This window comes from Polypterus senegalus, chromosome 10, assembly GCF_016835505.1.
Source record: "Polypterus senegalus isolate Bchr_013 chromosome 10, ASM1683550v1, whole genome shotgun sequence".
Taxonomy (NCBI): domain Eukaryota; kingdom Metazoa; phylum Chordata; class Cladistia; order Polypteriformes; family Polypteridae; genus Polypterus; species Polypterus senegalus.
In genome coordinates, this window is record NC_053163.1 from 68090052 (window position 1) to 68111744 (window position 21693).

General features: G+C 37.7%; 1 protein-coding gene across 1 annotated transcript; it reads left to right on the forward strand.

Annotated features, from left to right (window-relative positions):
• Nucleotides 1-1441: 1441 nt before the first annotated feature.
• LOC120538185 (cyclic nucleotide-gated olfactory channel-like) lies at nucleotides 1442-21152 on the forward strand. Its single transcript, XM_039767635.1, has 6 exons — nucleotides 1442-1548; nucleotides 2728-2838; nucleotides 8046-8216; nucleotides 17420-17524; nucleotides 17682-17788; nucleotides 19732-21152. Exons 1-6 carry the CDS (start codon nucleotides 1442-1444, stop codon nucleotides 21150-21152), a joined length of 2022 nt encoding a protein of 673 aa, XP_039623569.1.
• The last annotated feature ends 541 nt before the right edge of the window (nucleotides 21153-21693 follow it).

Below are 21693 nucleotides of genomic sequence, written 5' to 3' on the forward strand. Positions count from 1 at the left end.
GGGATAAATAACATATTCAAAATTATTATAATTTTTGGGTGGAGTATTCTTTTAACCTATTATACAAATATACTCTGGGTACCTCAACCACTATAATATAAAGCATATAGACATGTAATATTTGACCTCAACATAAGAGTGAAATTTTAATTCCTTATAATCCCTCCTGCCTGCTTTGATCATACGAGCAGGATATTTAGAAGTTCCTAGAATAAAAAATGCCACAGCTGGCAATAAGGCACTTGCTTATAAAGTTTCCTAGTTATGGAATAAGCTTCCTGCAGAGATATGAAATTCTGACACTCTTTCAGTGTTCAAATCTATAGTTGGCATATTTGTTTGGTCAAGTGTATAACTAAATATTCAAATTCACAATGGAGTGTACCTTCTCTGTGTCTATTCTTTCAAAATAGCTATTTTATTTGTATTATCTTTATTGTATTTATGTTGAAATTTGTGTAAAATGTTATAGCCACCTTTATTTTGTTCATTAATTATTCAGTTCTAGGATAAGAATTTTGGATTTTTACTATCTTCCTTGTCACTAATATGTTAGAGTTTTTCTCAAAGTTTCAGGCCTGGAAATTTGTAAAAATGGATTTGTGATAATACTTACAGTATTGCAAACTGGACTATATTATATTCACATGAATAACTGCTGCATTTTATGAAGCACTCTTATACAGTAAAATTAAATTTTAGATAATTGTGGAAAAAATTACATTATTAGATTCTTTTGCATGGAATGCAACAAAGTCATTCAATACTGGGATCAAAGACTTCTCTTTTTGTTTTCTAGTGGCATATTGCAGGCCCACAGCTTTTGTATCTGACTTGGTAGAGGTTTCTAGCCTTATTGGACATCATTGCAATTATCTGTCTGGAAAAAAATCACTTGTCTTATTCTAAACTCCCTTCCTGTTTCAATGATTTTTCTCCATTTGCAAATAGTGCAAGAAGGACAGAAGAAATCTAAGTCTGTTTGATGTCACAGGTTGGCCTCCATGTGCTCGCAGGTGGTATTTCTAGACTTGCCATGGGCTGGAGCTCATCCCCTTCCCCATTACTGCTCTCTTCTCAGAGGCAGGTGACTTCTCAATGTAGTTAAAATAAATAAACAACTAAAAATATTCTTTTTTCAACCTGATGCCAGACTGTTGGGTGTTGTACCGTGTTACTAATTATGAATGTAGTGAAATGGCACCTCTTATTGGCTAACTAAAAAAGATTACATTTTAGATAGCCAATAAAAGGTGTCACTTTTACTTGACTTCTCACTACTAGCCCACAGAAGAAAATTTGCTTAGTTATAGATTTTCTGATAATTCTGAACCCCTACTCAAATTCTTAACTAAGATCATTTTGTAATTTCTGTATTTCACAGCTGCACACCTCATCTATCGTAAGTTTGGAGTGAAGTGAGAAGGCGTGAACAGTAAAAATGACTGGTCAGATGAATCCTGAGAGCAACGGGCTCTCCAACCATAGGCTGTCAGTGAAGACCACCACGGATGAGGAGCTTGATCGAGCAGAGAGTGCCCTCAGCAGGTCAGAACAGGGTTGAATATACTTTAAAATGGATTACCATTACTCAAAACTGGGTCACATGGCAACGCGGGTGTTAATACAATAGTTGTTCTTTTGCTCCAAGTCCATGTTCAGGTCAAGACCCCATTTGTTTCCTGTGCAGATTGGCATTTTCCTCTTGTACTTGTATGAACTACTCTGACTGTTCCAAATTTCTCTTGAATACTAAAGATGGGTTAATTGGGTTAATTCTATACTGGTCCGTTATGCCCTGTGAATAATTTACAGACGTTCAATGATGTGTCCTTCTGTTCTGTTTGAAAAGGCTCAAGATAGTTGAGAACCTTTACAAAAAAATGCAGGAGACATTGGCTTTTAATCACATGTGTGCCTATGAAGGAGTAAACATGTAGAGTATGTAAGTGGGAATGGGAGATGAAAGAAGTTGATGGGCACCATTAAAGAATACAGACAGAGAGATTGAAGGGCCATTAGTTCCATGTTGGAGTAACACATGATTCAGTATTGAGAACTGGATTAACTTTCCTGTTTTTCTTGGAGAGATATACTTAAAATACTTGAAAACATAAAAAAAAGAACGATCATTGTAGAAATGAACAAGAGAAGTCATTTACTCTACAACAGTTGTAGTGAGGTGTTTACCTTCGCAGCAGAAATGTGCAATTGGTCTTCCTGTTTGGCACATGCAGATTAAAGGACACTTTGACACTTTAATAAATTCAATAAATGAGATTGGGGCATTGAGCCAGTCCTCCATGTGATATTAACATTTCTAGACAAATCAGATATAATACTATTGTCAAAGGCATATTTACAGTAGCCGCATCTAACCCTGTAATATTCTTCATTTTGTTTATTTTATACTCTTTGGCTGGTCCATTAAAGTTGGATATAGCCTTTTTTTCCTGACAACCATCGTGATACTTAAAAAAAATAATACTCTAAATAACAGAAAAAAGTACATTTCTTGCTCCAGAATTGTGACTTCTTTTTTTTTTAAGAAGCAGTGCCTTGCATTTGGCAAAACACTAATTTCTGATTTCTATATAAAGTCTAATTCTAATTCTGTCTTTAATTCTTTGATAAATATTTCTTGTACAGCATGTGTATTTTTGAGATTTCACTTTTCAGTGCATTACCTTTTCTGTTTAAAACAGCGCTTTTTCTCTTTCCTTTTAGGACACAATCAGTATGTGATGACACGTCTTCTGAATTGCAAAGAGTAGCTGCCCTGGATGGTAGGGAGCAAAATTCACAAAATTCCTTCAGAGGACGTGGGGCGCTGTCTCGGTAAGAAAGAAAGCTTTCAGACTCCCTTCAGCTTCTAACCCTAACCCTAATTTCGAAAGTTTAGGTGGTTATGTGTGACAAATAGAGTTTTCAAGTAATATAACATATTTGTCACAAATGGTATTTCATTTTAAATCTGCAAGATTTCGGAATTTATTTTGTATTTTGATTTGATTTGATATACTTTATTCTCGAGAGGAAATCAGAGGAAATTGTCTTTTCGCGTGACCTTTGGAGGTCAAAGCACAGGATAAGCCATTGTATGGAATTCCTGGATTCAGGTTAAGGTACTGTATGTCTGCTTGCTTCCAAAGAGAGGAACGTAGAAAAACTACATACCAGAGCCACATTGGCAAATTGTGGATCAGGAGAAAAGATGTTTGAAGGGCTAACTGAAATGGGACAGTCAATAAATTGCACCAGGAGTCGTTAACATTGAGGCAAACTAACCAAGTAGCAAAAACCAAATAGCAAGGCAAGATTCAAAGTTATAATTAGAGAGCAACAAGTTTCAAAGCATTGACTTGGTTTGGTCACCTTAGTAATTCAGAAGTATTTCTTTATTTTAAATCCAAAAACTTAGAAACTAAACCCTTTGTAACACTGTGCTGAAGAACATGACATCACATGCAACACAACACAAGCACCATGACAGTAACAGACATGAAACAAAATGCTGTACTCACAGAACTATAATACAAAATGCAGGAACACTTGAAAATAAACAAAATATAGTTAAACTATAATTGAAATGTGAACTAACTTAAAAAATTAACAGTACAAACCAGAAACTCACAACAATGCAAGCCTAACTAAAAGATCTACATATAACATATAAAAGTCACAAGAGAAATCCCATCAACACTGTTTTACTTAACAATAAACAACATAAAAAAATGTGAAATATTTATTGAAATGTGCATAAATAAAATGACTAAAATGCCTACACGGTATACTATGCTGTTCTGTCTGGAATGGCCATTTTAATCTTTCCATACAAAAGATGAGAGGTGGAGATCAACTTGGTAAGGTTCTTTACTTGGAATAGATAAGCAATCAATGACTATATGAAAAGGGCAAATAAACATGTAATAGCTATGCAGACAAAAAAAAAGTCTGAACCAAAACGTGAAACCAGAAATGATATTGCTTTCTAAATTTACAACAAAGTTTGGATACTCTCTGAACACAAGAATTAACTTTAAATAAGATGACATGCACACACTTAGCATTGCACACCATGTTAAATACTAGTAATGCCAATGATGTCATCAACAATTGATTCAAGATGATAAAAGTAAAAAACACTAAGAAATAAAATACTATGATTCTGACTGTTTACTAGTAATAGTAGTAGTAGCTCTTCAGAGCGTTAAACCAGTCTCTATACAAATGTGCTTATGTGTAGACAGTCTACTCATTTTAAAAAGCTCTTGTCTGGCCAAACTATTAAGAAGTTTGCTTTCACCATTAAGTGTTGTCCCCTTTGATATGTCAGAAGGGCGAGTGGATATCATGGCAGAGGCAGCCACTCGTCGTCATTTGATGTGACCATGCCACATTCACAGTTCTTCCTTCATTTCTCCCTACAGAACTTATTTACTCCAACTAATGAACATCCGCTCTTCTCTTTCTCAGCTGTACTTATTTGTCCATGTATTTAAAAAACCCACTAACTTTCACTCCTTTCATGCCAGGCATCTTCAAGTAAGTTTGCAAACAGACTTCAATCAAATTAGCACATTAGAACAATTTTGTCAAGATCAGACCATTTAGCCTAGGTTTGCCAATTTTATTCACCTTATTTCTTCAAACTTGCCTTGAGATGAATTTTGAACATTTTCTAAAGTACCACTGTTTTTTTTTTTTTGATGCATCTATGGTTCTTTATGTGAAAGAAAGCTTTGCTCTTGTGTTCTTTCAAAGTAACGGCCTACATCCACTGTACTAATTGCTTTCTTATTTTAAACACTGCAGTCTTGTCATCTTTTATTCTCTGTTTGCTTAAAGTGTAATGCTTCAGCTCATACTTTGAAGTCCTGGAAGCAGTCTAGCAGCTGTTCTCTGGACTCCTCCAGGACTGTTATATATTTTTTGTAATACGGTGACCCAAACTGTACACAACTCTATAGTTTAAATGTAGTCTCCCTTGACTTGCATTCTAAACACCGTGCTAATTAACACACATAGGATGTTTGCATTCATTGAGAAAGCAAACATCTTATTTGCCTTCTGAATGAAAGGAATCTCTTTAGGTCATCTTTCACTTTTTCTGCAATATTTCTCTCCATGTGCCTTTTAGCTCTCCTAATATCATTTTTAACATTTGATTTCATGCTCAATTGTTTATATTTATTGTTTCTCAATTATTTACTTGGTGCACCTTATATAGCTGTTTTTTTTCTTTGACTTCTTCATGGAAGAAAGAAAGATATTAAAGGAACAGAGCAGGTTTTCTCGATGTCAGTCCTGGGGTACAAACTGTCGTTCCAGGTTTCATTCCAACTAGTTTGACAAATTAATGGGTCAGGCTTATTTCTGATTGATTTGTTTAATTAGCTAGCCTTTTGCATTCAGAATAATGTACCAGTATTATATTTACATTTAGAAAAAAAATCTAAAAATTGTAATTCTTTACCATACCTTTAATTGTTTAACTTTCGTTTACCAAATTCTTTTTTCATTCAAAGTAGAATTTGCTTAGTTAATTGTATCCAAATATTGAGAATTAGTGATGAGCAGTGCAGACACAATTGAAAATGACACAGAACGATAAAAGGAAGCATCTCTATCAATGTCATTCATTTATGTGGTAATTTGAAAAGATAACATATATGGCTGTCCAACAAGGTTGTAGGCCTATGTTATCACATCTCTTTGGACATAATCAAGTGCCATTTAATTGCAGACTGTAAAAGAAAGTTGAAGATTGCCAATGACTATACTTTCCTAAGGCATTTCACAAAATAAGATGAAACTGTGAATAGGAATAAGTAAACTTAAATAATAAAATGGCATAACATAAAAGGTGATGGTGAAGTTTAAGTGCAGTAAAAGAACATTAACGTTATTATTCCTCGCACTTTCAAGTTGTAGTGGTGGTAAAGAATTTCAAATTTCTGGACACCACTACTTCCAGTGCTGTAATACAGGTTGTCAACAACCCTGGTAAAGTCAATAAGCTTCAACAGAGACTGTTGTTCACAATGAGTTTTACTGGCCTGTTGTTAAAAAGGCCTTCCTCATGTCTCGGTTCTATAACCATATCTCATCTGAAAATTAAAATCAATTTGTGATGTACACCTCCATTAAAAGTACTTGGTGCCATCTCCACACTGAAGATGCATTCTACTTCTTGAGATTGAGACTCAAATATGAAGCCTAGAAAAACATCCTGCATGTAATTTTTTGACTTTCCTTGGTCTCTTAACATTTTGCCAAAACAGGCTTGTATTTTTCATAGGTCAGGTCATGTTGGGGAGCATGCACTGGTACAGCACATTGCCACACCCACCACGTGACAAAACAGCTCGGGATCCTGGTTGGCAACCCCCTCAGGCAGACATAACGGTCCATACGGACATACAGTCCCACCCTCTGGAAATGACCCTCTGTCTGTCACAGCCAAGTGTTACATAGGCATCCCCTTGGCTTGGTCCAGCCACTCGGGTCCGCAATAATGAGGATCCTGCAAGCCAGATCACCCTCAGGGGAATTATAGTCATAGTTTTCATAGCAGTTCTTACATACAAGAATAGATCCTTACCATCTTCACAGCAAGCTGCCTGTTTTGTTAATTTGGTTCCTTGGGAGGAGACTGGAAATGATGATTATCTTAAATCATAATTGTAAAGTGCCTTGAATCCACTTATAATTTAGAAAATTAAGTCAAAACAGATTTTAAACCAACATGCTTCTTTAAACAAAATCCAGACCGTATATCCCTTATTTTATGGTTTCATAAATTTGTTGCATGAGTCTGCCATTTTCTTGCACATACTGTAGCTGGTAGCCTGAAGTAGTCTTACTCAAGGTCAAGAGACAGTTTTCCCTTGAGCCAACTAAGAAATATGTTTTATATCTTCTGAAATTTTCAGAAAAGCAAATTTTGCTCTATTCCAACAGAAATGTACCACAAACTTGTTTCATTTAAGGCTATGAGCCATTGTGGATGCAAAGGTTATTCCTAGCATATACAATGCCCATCACAAAATGCATCTTAGGCCATGGGATTTGAAATTAATGCGACCTCAAAGTGACCTGCACATGTGTTAAATAGATTCAGAATGGATACATAAACAGCAATAATATTGTAATGCATTCCATAAACCCCATCTCCCATTCTGAGACCAAAAGGATCATTTAACATCCTTATTAAAGTGTAGGTGTACTATCCCAAGGACCAGAGTTAGATGTAGGTCAAAATTTGTGCCAGGTTTGTTAATGGCAGTTCAAACCAATCTCTGTCAAAGCCACAAAACAAAACCTAAACATCAAAATCAGAGAGAATGATGCTAAAGTCTTATACCAGGAATGCTATCAAAATAAACTTTGAACAGAAATTCACTTTTGTCTCCTTGAGCTATTGATGACTTCTGTATACTGAGGAATTCTGGGAATTCACCAAGAAACATTCGGTACAAAACCCTAAAATATTGACCAGAAAAAAACAAAAACAAAATGACATTGCAGGAGATTATTTTGATGTCAATTGTTAAGTATTTAAATTTCCAAAAATATATATAGATAATAAGAATCCATGTCTGAATAAGTACAATAATTTCAATTAAAATCAATGATCGAAACAGTATGAACATATCTAATCCAGGTGTCAATCTAAGAAAATTCTATCTTCATTTCTTTTCTTCTTATACATTCCTATTATAATTAATTCTGTTTACATTTCTCAAAAATTCTAATTGCCTTTATCTAACCCAGGTATGAAACATATATGAATATGGATAGTAGATGACTGAATAATGTGTAAATCTGATTATCAAAACACTACAAAATATGGTTACGGAAAGTAGCCATAATTATCATTGGATACTAATTTTTTAATCCAAAGAAAATAATTTGCTCATCATTTGCTTATTAAATAATATGCAATGTGGAATATTACACTTGCTCTTTATAGATATGTAGTTTGTCATTCTAGCTATCTAGTGTCATGTGTGCCTCTCAATATCACAATGTAATCCTGACAGATTGGTGCGAGTGGTTGTAACTCTAAGGGAGTGGGCGCACAAAAGTCTACAGGAAGAGCAACAACGACCCGACTCCTTCCTGGAACGTTTCCGTGGACCAGAACTACGGCCACCTCCCACTCCTGTGAACAAACCTGGCCCCGAGAACAAGGAAGGCAAAACACCAGCCAAGTAAGTTTGCTTTGTTGTTGTAAACTTTGTTATTTTAGTTCTTACAGTCTGCTTGTGGAAAGAGAAATATGTATTATAAGCTACAATAAAATGTTGAAGAGTTTGAATTATTTTGAACTGTAATGCATTGTTATATTATAGTATTAGTCCTACAACTGTAGAAAAATGTGGGTCAGAAAAAGGTAGAGTAAATTAATCAATCAATCCAGTGTCAAATGGAAAATAAAATAAATTGAAGAGTTTTGAGAAGCTGCAGTTTTATATATGATTGTAGAACTTAACTGTTTCCTTATTGTATTCTGTCAAAGTAAGATTTTGTTAGTCTGAAGTTATGGTAAATCACATTTAAACAGGATTTTTTTTTTGTCCATATGCATTAATCTTTGTGTAGCCTGTCAGTAAAATAACCAATCAACCAACCAATTGATTTAACATGTTGTGGTGGAGACTGCCATTATAAACTGCATTGCAAATGAATCAACAAAATTAAATTACAGTCTAAAAACAGGGCAGCGCAGTGGCACAGTGATTAATGCTGTTGTCTCATTCCTGCAAGAGTCTGACTTTGAATCCTGGTCTGAGAATACAATTCACACATTTTCCCTGTGGTTTGTTACTCTAATTTCTACTTACTTCCCAGAGACGTGAAGTCTAAATTAACTGATGACTTTAAATTTGATGAGTTTGACATGATGGCTATGCTCTATGATGGACTAAGGCTCATCCAGGATTGAGGATTGGCTGCAGTCATCCATGGCACTATGTGAGAATAAATAGAAAATGAATGATGTCAGATCAAGATGAAGGGAAAAATGCACAGTTTTCACAACTGATTTTATTTAACTTTGATTCACATTTCACATGAATTGATGTCTACTTCTTCTTATTGTAACTTTAATAGACAAACATGTATTATTCCAAGCATCAATGCAAATCAAACGTTTATGTATTTTAGGTTATTTTAGATTCTTTGTATATATTGGAGATTTATTTTCTCCCATTCTTTGCCTAGGAGACATATCTTAACTTAATACACTTTACAATAACATTAGAAATTATATGAATTTAATGTTAAAAGTCTAAAAATATAATTATATAAGAACATTTCTAACACTCAGTCCAAAGCAGTCTCACAAGATGGGAGCGAGTCCTGAAGATGGCACTAGTTCATTGACAGGCCCACTCACAAACACATCCAAGCTCATACTGCACACAGACAGTTAGGAGACACCAAACAACCTAACCTGCACGTCTCTGTGGAAGTGGGAAAAAAACTGAAAAGCATAGGGGAAGAAGTGGCAATTCCACTCAGAGAACGACCAAACGTGAGGATCAGACTCAGAATTCTGAACCCATTAGGCAACAGTTAGAGGTATCTGCACTTCCTCAGCTGATAAAAAAAGAAACCCACGAGTATTACATGGTTGCTAAGAAACCTTTGGATGGTGCTGTACTTTGAAATTGCCCATGAACTGCACATGAGGTAAATACTCCAAGGAGCCTAAGCTAACATAAAGGTTGGGAGGGTGGGCAAGAAACTGGGAAATTTCCTTGCAACCACCAGATGACCACATGTGGTCCTAATGTAGAGCAAGTGCATCTCACTGACCTGTTATATGGAAAAGAGAAGGTCTGGAACACCACAAGTGTGTCACCTCTTAAATCTGTATGTGATTTTAACAGTGCAAGCAAACTCTGGGCTGCCAAAGAGAGCTTGGGGTTGTCTAGAGGACATCCTGGAACCATCATTAACCTAGAAATAATTTGAGGATTGTCAAGGAAGCAGCTCTTTTGACATTCAGTCAGTGATGATATGAGTTTAGAGGTGTCCTGGCTCAGAGCAAGACAGTATAAGTATTTAAATGATAACATCTGATACATGAAATACAGTCAGGAACACGCCCAGTTCAAAGCCAAACATCAATCAGATCTGTTGTGAAAATTGTAAAAATTTTAACCAAAACTCAAAATACCTTATAACCAAAACAGAGAATCAGGGGTATTTGTACACAAACACAGGGATTTATCCACAATCTGAGATGCTCTAGAAATACCTGTGCTGATATTTATATAGTCATTCCAGAGCAGTTCCACGCATCGCACATCACAGGTGCTATTGGCATGGAAATTCGTGACGCAAATGCTTTGAAATGGCAGCACCCATACCAAAATATTTCAGATTTTTCAAAACATCTTGAAACGATAAAACAAATATCATTTTCATAATCCTTAGGTTCTAAACCTCCTAATTTGATGCATACTTTATTTAATTTTGTTCAGGAAAATCCAGCAAAAATTAATAAATACTGCAGATCGTAACACAAAGCAGTAATTGGGCAAATGCTGAACTGGTAGGAAAGCTAGTTTAGCTATAGTGGTGTGACAGAGGGAGTGTTTGGGAGGTGACTGGGGGGTTGATATTTGTGCTTATCTTTATATATGTAAAGCAATAAAACATCTGGAGTTTGTGCCTGGGAGTAATGACGTTTGGCATCCGTAAGAGGGTGGCAATGTCCAATGAACAGAGAACACAAGAAGCTCAAAGGAAGACGGATGAAAGGGCCAGAATGTCCGATGAACAAAGGCAATAAGATACACAAAGAAAGAGAGATCTAAGGACTAGCATATCTCGCATACAGAGATTCATCAATGCACAATGTGATTTGAAAAACATGGGGACTTACCATTGTACAATTAAACCCATTTCAGCAAACAGTAATAAACTATGCTAGTGGCAACATATTTAAGCAGTGGACATGTTTTGCAAGCCACCCAGCATTGCAAACCTGGCTCTTCTAACCGTATATAGCTAAACGAAGGTTTATTTTTTGTTCACTTAGTTGGTACTTTGTATTCTCCCTTTGAACATTCCTAACTTTTTTCTGCATATTCAACTTTTCTATGGCCTTTTTTGAATATTTTTTCTTGAAAATTAGTTATACTCTTTTCACCTAGTTGGTGATATTATTCTGTGTTGTATGTGACTTTTACATGTAGGGATGCTTTGACATTGTAGCGTGTAACTGCATGTGCGTCAACGGATGAGATGTCATGCGCCATCTTAGCTGCGGATGAGGGGTGGCAGTTCTCTATTTGCTCTATATTCATAAAATTTAGGAAATACTCTCAAACAAAAATTAATTCAGACAAATAGTTTGTTAATAATTTCAGGTTATTGATTAAGCACTATCGACTACAGTTTCTGGCTTTGGTTTACTGTGAAAGTTCACTGATTGAGGGACCTCTCCAATGATACGTCTTGTCATGTCTTTAAAATTAAACAGGCTATATTATTATTATTATTATTATAAAGCCAAAGGTTAATACACAAAATAATTTAGTTACAGAGAATGAATGGAGTTGTGTTCAAAAAAGAAAAAGGGAGCCAGAGGGTCTTTAGATGAGATTTGAATATAAGGATCAATCTTTTAATGGCCAAAATTAGACAGAAGCATGTCTGTATGGTTTCTGACTGGCTGATTACAGCTCCAAAGATAAACTTTCTGAAGGTGCAATTCAGATTTTTATGACATTTCATATCACTGATATAAAAAAAACTAGTTCCAGAAAGCCTGTTCTCTATCTGAGGATCAGTAATGAGAGTTGTTGACTTAGCAGGCTGACTGTGCCTGGCCTCGGCGACTCGCATAGGACACCCAGTCGAAATTGCACAGGGAGTCAGAAGAGACTCATTAGCATGTATTTCCACAAACAACTCAGGAGAGACATAAACACTCCACCTTGAGACACTCACCTGTTAAAGTGCATCAGTACACATGTGTTTAAACATGAAAACATTTGCACTGTATGAGTTTATGCCTCCACTGTTATGTAAGAATCAACACATAAAGGTTAAAAATATTGCAAAATAAATAGGGATTTTTCCCTTTGCTGTAACTGCCTTATTTATAACTATAACCCATCATATATGTACAGTATACTATATTATAATGTACACCTTCAGTTGAATAAACTGCATACACTCAGTTGTATAAAAATGTGGAAAGGGAATATTTATCAAAGAACACTAAGATTTTGCAATTAGGTCCACAGGGGTATGGCTACATTATTTTTTTTAACAATGGGATAAATACTGGGTTTCAGGTGAGGAAAGAGACAAAATAACACACCATAAAAAGAACAGAAACCCTTACACTTTATAATAATAATAATTTTTTACATTTATACAGTATAGCACTTTTCTCACTACTCAAAGCACTTTATATAGTGAGTGCAGAGCCACTTCAGCTACACCAATATGTAGCACCTACCTAAATGATGTGATGGCAGCCATTTTGCACCAGTACACCCACCACACATTAGCTGTTAGGTGGTGAATGGGTGAGAGATAGTTAGCTAGTTAGAACCAGGGGAAGATTATGGGGCCAGAATGACATGGCAGTGATATGCTAATTAGCCAGGACATTGGGATACACCTGACTCTTTACAAAGGATGCCCAAGGATCTTTTATCACAGAGAGACAAGACTTTGGTTTTCGACTCAACCGAAGGATGGCTTCATTTTTACAGCACAGCGTTCTCATCACTGCACTAGGGCATTGGGATCCACATTCAGACCACAGGGTAAGTGGTCTCTGCTAGCCTCACCAAGACCTCTTCCAGCAGCATCACAAGCTTTTTCCTACTTGGTCTCCCATCCAAGTACTGGTCGGCCTGAACATGCTTAGCTTCAGGTGGAATACGTGTTCTGAAGTCAATGTGGTATGGCTGCTGGACAATTTCAACTTAATGCCAATTCAACTTTTTAATTTTTCAGTCACTCAGTTACTGTTTAAGCACAACCGGAGGCCTGGTGACCAGAACCTTAGTCCTGCTCCCTTAGCGAATTTCCATCTCTGTGAAAAAAATTCAGTTTTGGGTGAGGTTATCAGAAACACTCTCGTTACTTCTAGTGTTCTCAATAATTCATTCTCTGTAAGTGTGCACCATAGTTGTCACTCCTGAGACAGCTGCCTAAGACACCCAGCCTTTCTTTTCAACAGCTACTTAAGGCTCAGGGGAACAAAGATGCCAGGGACCACTAGAGAGTGCTCTTGCTTGTAGGCAAATCAAGTCAAGGGTGACGGAGAGAGAGACAGAGAAATAAGAGACTGCTTTAGTGGGCAAGTGGATGATCCCCCCTTAGTGACAGAAATGAATAGAGACACACTTGTGCTAGATGGGCCCAGTGAAGCTAGGGTTTTGCTTTGTTGTAATACTTGCTGTGCATTTTCTACTCCCTGTTATCTTCCTTTTGCATGCTTTATCGAAAAATAAATTATAAGGGCATACATACACACACATACTGTACCTCCCATATGTTTATATAATCTGTTTGTTTGCTTGCCAAAAACAGCTAAGTTGATATTCAGGAAATTTTGCATGTGTGTTGCCATTGGTCCAACTTGTAATGTACGCTACGTGACCTACTGGGGAGAGAGGCTGTAAGAGGGTGGGGGGTTAAAAACCAGTGCCAACATGGGGACTACAATTCCTTCAAGGCAGCAGAAAAGTGTTGGGGCTGATTGGTGGACACCGTTATCAGTGCACACAAAGTTTTGTATTGACCAAAACAGTATCACATCTAAGACTGCAGACACAGTATTTTCTTCTTAACTAATTGGGATGACAATTTTATTGTCTTGCTAGATTACAGATTTTGACTAATTGTGTTTAGTTATGTTGAATTTGCAAAAGACAGTTGTTCCCCATTTATTTTCATGTAGACCTTATTCTATGAACTATACAAATCCAAATGGGTGTACAGTGTTGTCAAACCACTAAGGAGCAATGTTTCTATCTTTAAACTCCCAAGAAACTTTTTAAACTTCAGAACACTCTTTTTAATGAATTCCTGAGCCCTGAAATGGGGGGACCATGTATGAAAAGTGTTACCATTTCTACATGATGTGACCAAAATTTATGTAAAGTGTACTTTAATCACATGTGAATTGTTTGATTTGTAGTTTTGACCTGTAGAGCAGAGGGATAAACCAAGGAAAAATGTGTCTTTGTCCGAAGCATTATGGGGTTTATATATAGGACTTTTCTGCTCCCCAAACCCGACACAAACAGACACAGGACACAAGTTCAGCGCACACATTTTTTACTTTTTTGTGGGAAGCACTTTTCTGCCATCTCCCATCCGCCCAGCACAGTGCCCTGTTTAAATATCAATAAACACAATAAAAGCACTTTCTCTTCCTCTCTCATTCTCTTTATCTTTCTCTCTCATCCACCTCCAATTCTCCTGGCAAGCTTTGACCTCCACCTCTTGACTCTGGCTTCTGGAGCAATAGTGGCAGGCTCCTTTTATACCACACCCGGGAGCACTTCCGGTAGTCTATTAGCAGTATCCAGAAATACTTCTGGGTGAGGCAGGAGCCCAGCATAGTAGGGATTTGCAGCCCCTGCAGCACCCCCTGGTGATACCCACGGAACTCAATGGGACTGTGGCAAACTCCAACTCCCCTTGAGTGCTGTCGGAATCCGGGGAACCACTGCAACCCACGGGTGCTGCCATCTGTCTCTCTGGGCGAGATAATGCCATACGCACCCTTTCTCCCCTCATCTTTCAACAGGTAATGGCCCTGGCCATCCACAACTATATATATATATATATATATATATATATATATATATATATATGTATATATATATATATATATATATATATATATATATATATACACACACACACAGCATATAAACCCGAGCACATACACATCATCTATCTATCTATCATGCTGTATATATCTCCACACATCCACTTTCTAAAGTGCTTATCCATTTCAGGAGTGCAAATATGGTATACATGTACTGTTTACATATGCTACAGGGTGTCCCACTCGGGAGTACAACTTTAAAAATGTGAATTACTCTGCAACGCGTGCATGTATCAAGGTTCAAAATATTCCTTATTTAATGAAGAATTGATTCTGTGTCATAAAAAGGCGGGCACTATAGCGGGCACCGCTACGGCAGCCCCGATGTGGCAGCGGCGGTTACGCCAGCCAGGCACAGACGGCCGTCTAGCCCCAGACACCAACCCTGCAGAGTGGCGAAAGCAAGCATGTAGTATACCGTACCACAAAGAGTGTTCATTGTGAAGACCTACTGGGTCACCGGGTCAGCAAAACAGTGTCGGATGGAATATTTGAAGAAATTTGGAGGGAGAAACCCGCCTACCTTCAAAACCATCACAAAATTGGCCAAAAAGTTGGAGGCGATGGGAAGCCTGGTTGATCAGCATTCTGGAGGACGGCCTCGGATGTCGGATGAGACTGTGCAAGACGTTACGGACCGTTTGAAAAATTCCCCAACAAAATAATTACGTCAGTTAGCTCAAGAAACCAGGTACTCAAAGTCGACTTGTCAACGAGCCGCCAAGAAAGGGAAAATCAAGACATAACGCGTCACATCTGTTCACGAGTTGAAAACGCCGGATCTTCAGAAACGCGTGACATACTACCAATGGTTCCTTCAATTTTTTCCCCTAAATGCAATACTGCTAGACATCACTTGCTTCACTGATGAAGTGTGGTTTCATCTCTCTGGTTACGTAAACTCCCAAAACACCCGTATATGGGCCTTGCAAAATCTCCATGGCTTGCACGAGGCTCCCTTACATGATCAGAAGATCGGAGTGTAGTGCGCGATTTCTCGGATCATTGGTCTAATTTTCTTTGAAGAGACTGTGAACACAGACCAATACTTGTCCATATTTGACGAATTTTTGAAACAACTAGATGACTACGAACTTCAAGAAGGTTACTTCCTACAGGACGGGGCAACGTGCCATACCTCTCATGCCAGTATGGAACAGATCCGATCGTTTTTTGGAGACCGGGTGATCTCGAAAGGTTTGTGGCCACCTCGATCGCCCGATTTAACTCCCCCAGATTTTTTTCTATGGGGATATTTAAAGGGCAAGGTTTCTGCAAGCAAACCCAGGACCATCGAACAACTGAAAGCAAACATCAAGTGTGAAATTGCTGCCATCGACAGTGACATGTTGCAGAGGACATTCTCAAATATGGAGCGTTGCGTTTCCTTGTGCGCGGACATTGGGGGAGGACATTTTCAGCACCTTTTGTAATGTGGACTTGTTTACCACTAAATACGGGTATGTTCAGTTCTTACAGCTCGCCTTTACATTCACGCGTTCACGAGTAATTCGCATTTTTAAAGTTGTACTCCCGAGTGGGACACCCTGTATTTCATCAATCCATCCATCCTCTTCCGCTTATCCTAGGTCGGGTCGCGGGGGCAGCATCTTGAGCAGAGAGGCCCAGACCTCCCTCTCCCCGGCCACTTCTTCTAGCTCTTCTGGGAGAATCTCAAGGTGTTCCCAGGCCAGCCGGGAGACATAGTCCTTCCAGCGTGTCCTGGGTTTTCCCCGGGGCCTCCTCCCGGAACACCTCACGGCTCAGCTCCTTTTTCACCATGACAGACCGATACAGAGCCCGCATCACTGTTCATGGTTCACAGTTGAGTGTGTAGTGGCTGGCATGGGAATCAGCACCTCCAAATCTGAGACCACAGTCCTCAGCCGGAAAAGGGTGGAGTGCCCTCTCAGGGTTGGGGGAGAGAGCCTGCCCCAAGTGGAGGTGTTCAAGTATCTCAGGGTCTTGTTCACAAATGAGGGAAGAATGGTCTTGCTCATATGCTATATATTCATTCCTGTTTCATTTACCAAGCTGTGTTATTACATTGTAAGTTCACAAGTAGCTAGAAGCTGTCCAAGCAGCAGCATTGGTTGCAAGGCAGGAGTCAATTCTGGATCTCTGCAGAGCTCACTTCCATTCACAACCCACTATTGCTCACAATGGCCTTAATAAGAGTCCCCAGCCACTCTAACCTGAATGTCTTTAAGAGGAGGGAGAAAATTAATTCTTCTTTAAAATTTGACATTAGTTCAACTGGCTGACCTGACAAAAATATTTCTGCATGAGAGGCCCCTGTTATGGCATTATTTCTATACCTGCTAGTTATAATCAATCAATGAAATGCATAGAAATTGAATTTATATAATAAAAAATAAAGATTACTATTAACTCTGGTAAATTGTTAAAAATGTTTAGTAGGTGGTTCATAAATTTGAGCCACTTATTATCAAGGATGCTGCATTATAATACATTTTTTTATTTTTTTGTCTGAAGACTTTATAAAAGAAATGATGATTTGCTTCAAATTTCCCACAGAAAGAAAGATCCGTTTGTTGTGGACCCTGCAGACAATGTGTATTACTGGTGGCTTTTGGTAATTGCAGTACCTGTACTGTATAACTGGTGCTTGCTGGTTGCGAGGTAAGACCGCCTCCTGTACTGTTTCTTTATAAAAGTGTATTTAATAAGTGTGTGGTACTGAAGTTCAACAGGCAGGGTGGGAATTGTGCAGGGAAAGAATGGAAAGTGACTTTTTATTTTTTTTATTTATTATGTTTTTATTCGCTGTTTTCTGCAGGGCCTGTTTTGATGACTTGCAGTCTGAAAACCACATTCTGTGGCTGGTTTTAGATTATTGTTCTGATTTGGTGTACATTATGGACATTGCAATTCGACTGAGGACAGGTACTTTTTTTTTTTTTTACACCTGTAGTTAAGAAAGGTGTCACCAAGCTTTTGCTTTAGCCCATAATAATTTTTGAAATGTGCTTTCTGTTTAATTTGCATGGTCATTTTTTAAAGAAAAAGGCAATGAAAACATAGCTTTATTTGCATAGGGAATGCACAGAAACATAGTTTAAAGTTTTTACAGAAGAAAGTGTTTGAGACTCCTTCTGCTATAAAAATGTATGCTATTTTCCTTTGTGACACTTTCTGATTAAAGGTTTGTGTCTTTGGGACTGTATAACACAAGACATTAAGGCACAACCTTAATTTAACAAGGTTAACAGTGCTTCATTCTGTAGAAACAACGTACAGTGTTTAGAAAAAATTATTATCAATCAATACAGAAGAAGATTGCGAATGATTAGTTTCAGTTGGAAATTTTAAAATGCATAACTTTGGGTAAAATCTTTAAGGAAAATTTAATTGAACTCCATTCTCTATTTATAACAAATACAAATAGTTGCTGGTATCTGAATTCTAGTCTTTGTGTAGTTTTAATGTTCTTCCTGAAATGAATGGGTTTTAGTTAAAGACTTCTGAAGACATTGTGCCCAGGTGAAGGCAACTAGCCATGGCACTGAAATATACACTCACTTGGCAAATTATTAGGTCCACCAGTACTCCTGTTTATCCATGCAATTATCTAATCAGCCAATCATGGGGGAGATGCATAATGTTTAAAACCATGCCAATACAAGTAAGGACCTTCAGGTAATGTTCACAACAAATGCCAAAGTGGGGAAAAATGAGATCTCAGTGATTTTGACCATGGTATGATTGTTGGTGCCAGATGGTCCGCTTTTAATGTTTCTGTCACTGCTGACCTCCTAGGCTTTTCAAGCACAACAGTCTTTAGAGTTTAAATCAGAACGATGCAAAAAACATCCACTTCTGCAGGAGGAAACACCTTGTTAATGACTGAGGTCAGAGTTCAATGGCCAGACTGGTTCAAGCTGTCAGAAAGGCTACGATAACTCAGATAACCACTCTAGGAAGCTATGGTGAGCAAAGTAAAATCTCAGAATGTACAACACGTCGAACCTTGAGGCTGGTGGGCTATAACAGCAGAAGACCAACTTGGGTTCCATTCCTGTCAGCCAAGAACAGAAAACTGAGGCCGCAGTGGGCACAGGCTCACCAATACTGGACAACTGAAGACTGTAAAAACAATGGTTGGTTTGACAAATTTCGATTTCTGATGAGGTACACAGATGGTTGGATCAGAATTTGGTACCAGCAGCATTAATCCATACACCCATCCTGCCTTGTGTCAAGAGTCCAGGCTGCTGGTGGTGGTGTAATAGTATGGAGAATGTTTTCTTTACCACACTTTGGGCCCATTAAAACCAATTAACCATCGCTGGATGCCACTGCTTATTCGAGTATATCTGATGACCATGTGCATCCCTTTATGGCCACAATTTACTCATCTTCCATGGACCATTTCCAGCATAATAATTTGCCATGTCACAAAACAAAAGTCGTCTCAAGCTGGTTTCATGAACATGACAATGAGTTCAGTATTTTATATGTCCAAGATTATATGTACCATATGTTTGTTGGATTGGAGATGTGGACAGATACAGTGCAATTGCATATGGACATTCTTAAATTATATTTAACAATAACACCTGAAACCCAGAAAATGTTACAAAATTGTAAAGTACAAATATTAATTCCTTAAATCATAAAAAAGGTAAAATCTTTAGTATTTTCTGCTTGTTTTGCAATGACCAAAGTTTATTAATGCTATTTTCACTTGTGCTTATCATACTATTATTCAGGAAATGCCACGGATATAACATTCTTATGGTCATAGCATTTTCATGCATGTATGTATGTATTATATATATATATATATATATATATATATATATGTATATATGTATGTTTTCTTGCAGGTTATTTGGAGCAAGGCCTGCTGGTGAAGGATCTGGCTAAACTAAGGGACAGTTACATTCACACTCTGCAGTTCAAACTGGATGTGCTTTCCATTCTGCCAACGGACTTAGCATATATTGCTACAGGACTAGACGTGCCCGAGGTCCGATTCAATCGACTGCTACGCTTTCCTAGAATGTTTGAATTCTTTGACCGTACAGAGACACGCACTAACTATCCAAACATTTTCCGCATATTTAACCTTGTACTTTATATTCTGGTTGTAATTCATTGGAATGGCTGCATTTACTATGCCATCTCAAAGGCAATAGGATTTGGAGATGACACATGGGTATATCCTAACGTTTCAGATCCTAATTATGGTTACCTCGCTCGTGAATATACTTACTGCCTGTTCTGGTCTACTCTTACCCTGACCACAATTGGAGAGATGCCTGCACCAGTCAAAGATGTAGAATATCTCTTTGCCATTTTTGATTATTTAGTTGGTGTCTTGATATTTGCTACTGTCGTCGGTAATGTAGGCTCCATGATTGCCAACATGAATGCTCAACGAGCAGAATTTCAGTCTAGGGTGGATGCTGTTAAACATTACATGCAATTTCGAAAGGTTAGCAGGGAGATGGAGTTCAAGGTTATTAAATGGTTTGACTATCTATGGACTAACAAAAAAGCTGTGAATGAAAAAGAAGTACTGAAGAATCTTCCAGATAAACTTAGGGCAGAGATAGCAATCAATGTTCACCTGGCAACTTTAAAGAAGGTTCGTATATTTCAAGACTGTGAAGCAGGCCTCTTAGTGGAAATGGTTCTGAAACTAAGACCACAAGTATTTAGCCCGGGAGATTACATTTGTAGAAAAGGAGACATTGGGAAAGAGATGTACATCATCAAGGAAGGGAAACTGGCTGTGGTAGCGGATGACGGAGTCACTCAGTATGCCCTTCTGACGGCAGGAAGCTGTTTTGGAGAGATCAGCATCCTTAACATCCAGGGAAGCAAAATGGGAAACAGGAGGACAGCCAATATTAGGAGTATTGGCTATTCTGACTTGTTCTGTCTTTCAAAGGAGGATCTGATGGAGGCACTTGCAGAATACCCTGATGCCAAGAAAGTGCTTGAAGAAAGAGGTCGTGAAATTTTAATTAAGGAAGGGTTGCTGGATGAATCCTTAAGTGCTGGGGGCCATGGGGAGGCGGACGTGGATAAGACGATTGAAAAGTTGGAGAGCTCACTGGACAGCCTCAACACACGCTTTGCAAGGCTGTTGACAGAGTACAACTCAACACAGCTAAAGCTGAAGCAAAGGCTAACCAAGCTTGAGGAGCGTATCAGAAACACGGGCAGCGAATATTTGTCGGATGGGATGGACAGCAGTAATGATTTAGATGGGACCAAAAATGAAAGCAACAACCAGTAATCAATGATAAATTAAGAATAAACAAACAAAAAAAAAATAAAGTGGCAGAAACATATACATTTATACAGTGATGGCAAAATGGCCCCTTCATTTTTTGTGTGTTTACATTTATTGAGCAAATAAGAAATTGTTCACAAAAATTCTGTAAATAGTTAAATAAATGAGTTAAAGGGCAAAATGCTTCTCTCATAAGCCAAATACTTGTAAATGATCTATGTAATTAACTGTTTTTTGCAAAATATTTGTTAAGATTTAAAAAAAAAACAAAAACCTGAAAATATTACTGATACTAGCTTTAACCCTCATGATCCTAAAATTATGATGCATAACCACAATGAGTAAAACATGCTTGAAATAGGAATTGTAACACATTTTGAAAAAGTTATTGAGGGCGAGTTATTGCGGGTGAGGTTTAAAAATGTCCCCTACCTAAAGAAATCAAATCAATTTTACGAAGATGACTGAATAACAAAGAAATATGAATTTTATAGTGTTTGGTGCCTAAAACTAAACATGTTTAAACATAAAATGTCTTATAATT

What these genes read in the sequence shown, in the direction of transcription:
- LOC120538185 (XM_039767635.1), top strand. Translation starts at nt 1,442, where the DNA reads ATGACTGGTCAGATGAATCCTGAGAGCAACGGGCTCTCCAACCATAGG. An exon ending in GCAGAGAGTGCCCTCAGCAG is followed by an intron (nt 1,549 to 2,727) that starts GTCAGAACAGGG and finishes CTTTCCTTTTAG; the next exon opens with GACACAATCAGTATGTGATG. An exon ending in TGCAATTCGACTGAGGACAG is followed by an intron (nt 17,789 to 19,731) that starts GTACTTTTTTTT and finishes GTTTTCTTGCAG; the next exon opens with GTTATTTGGAGCAAGGCCTG.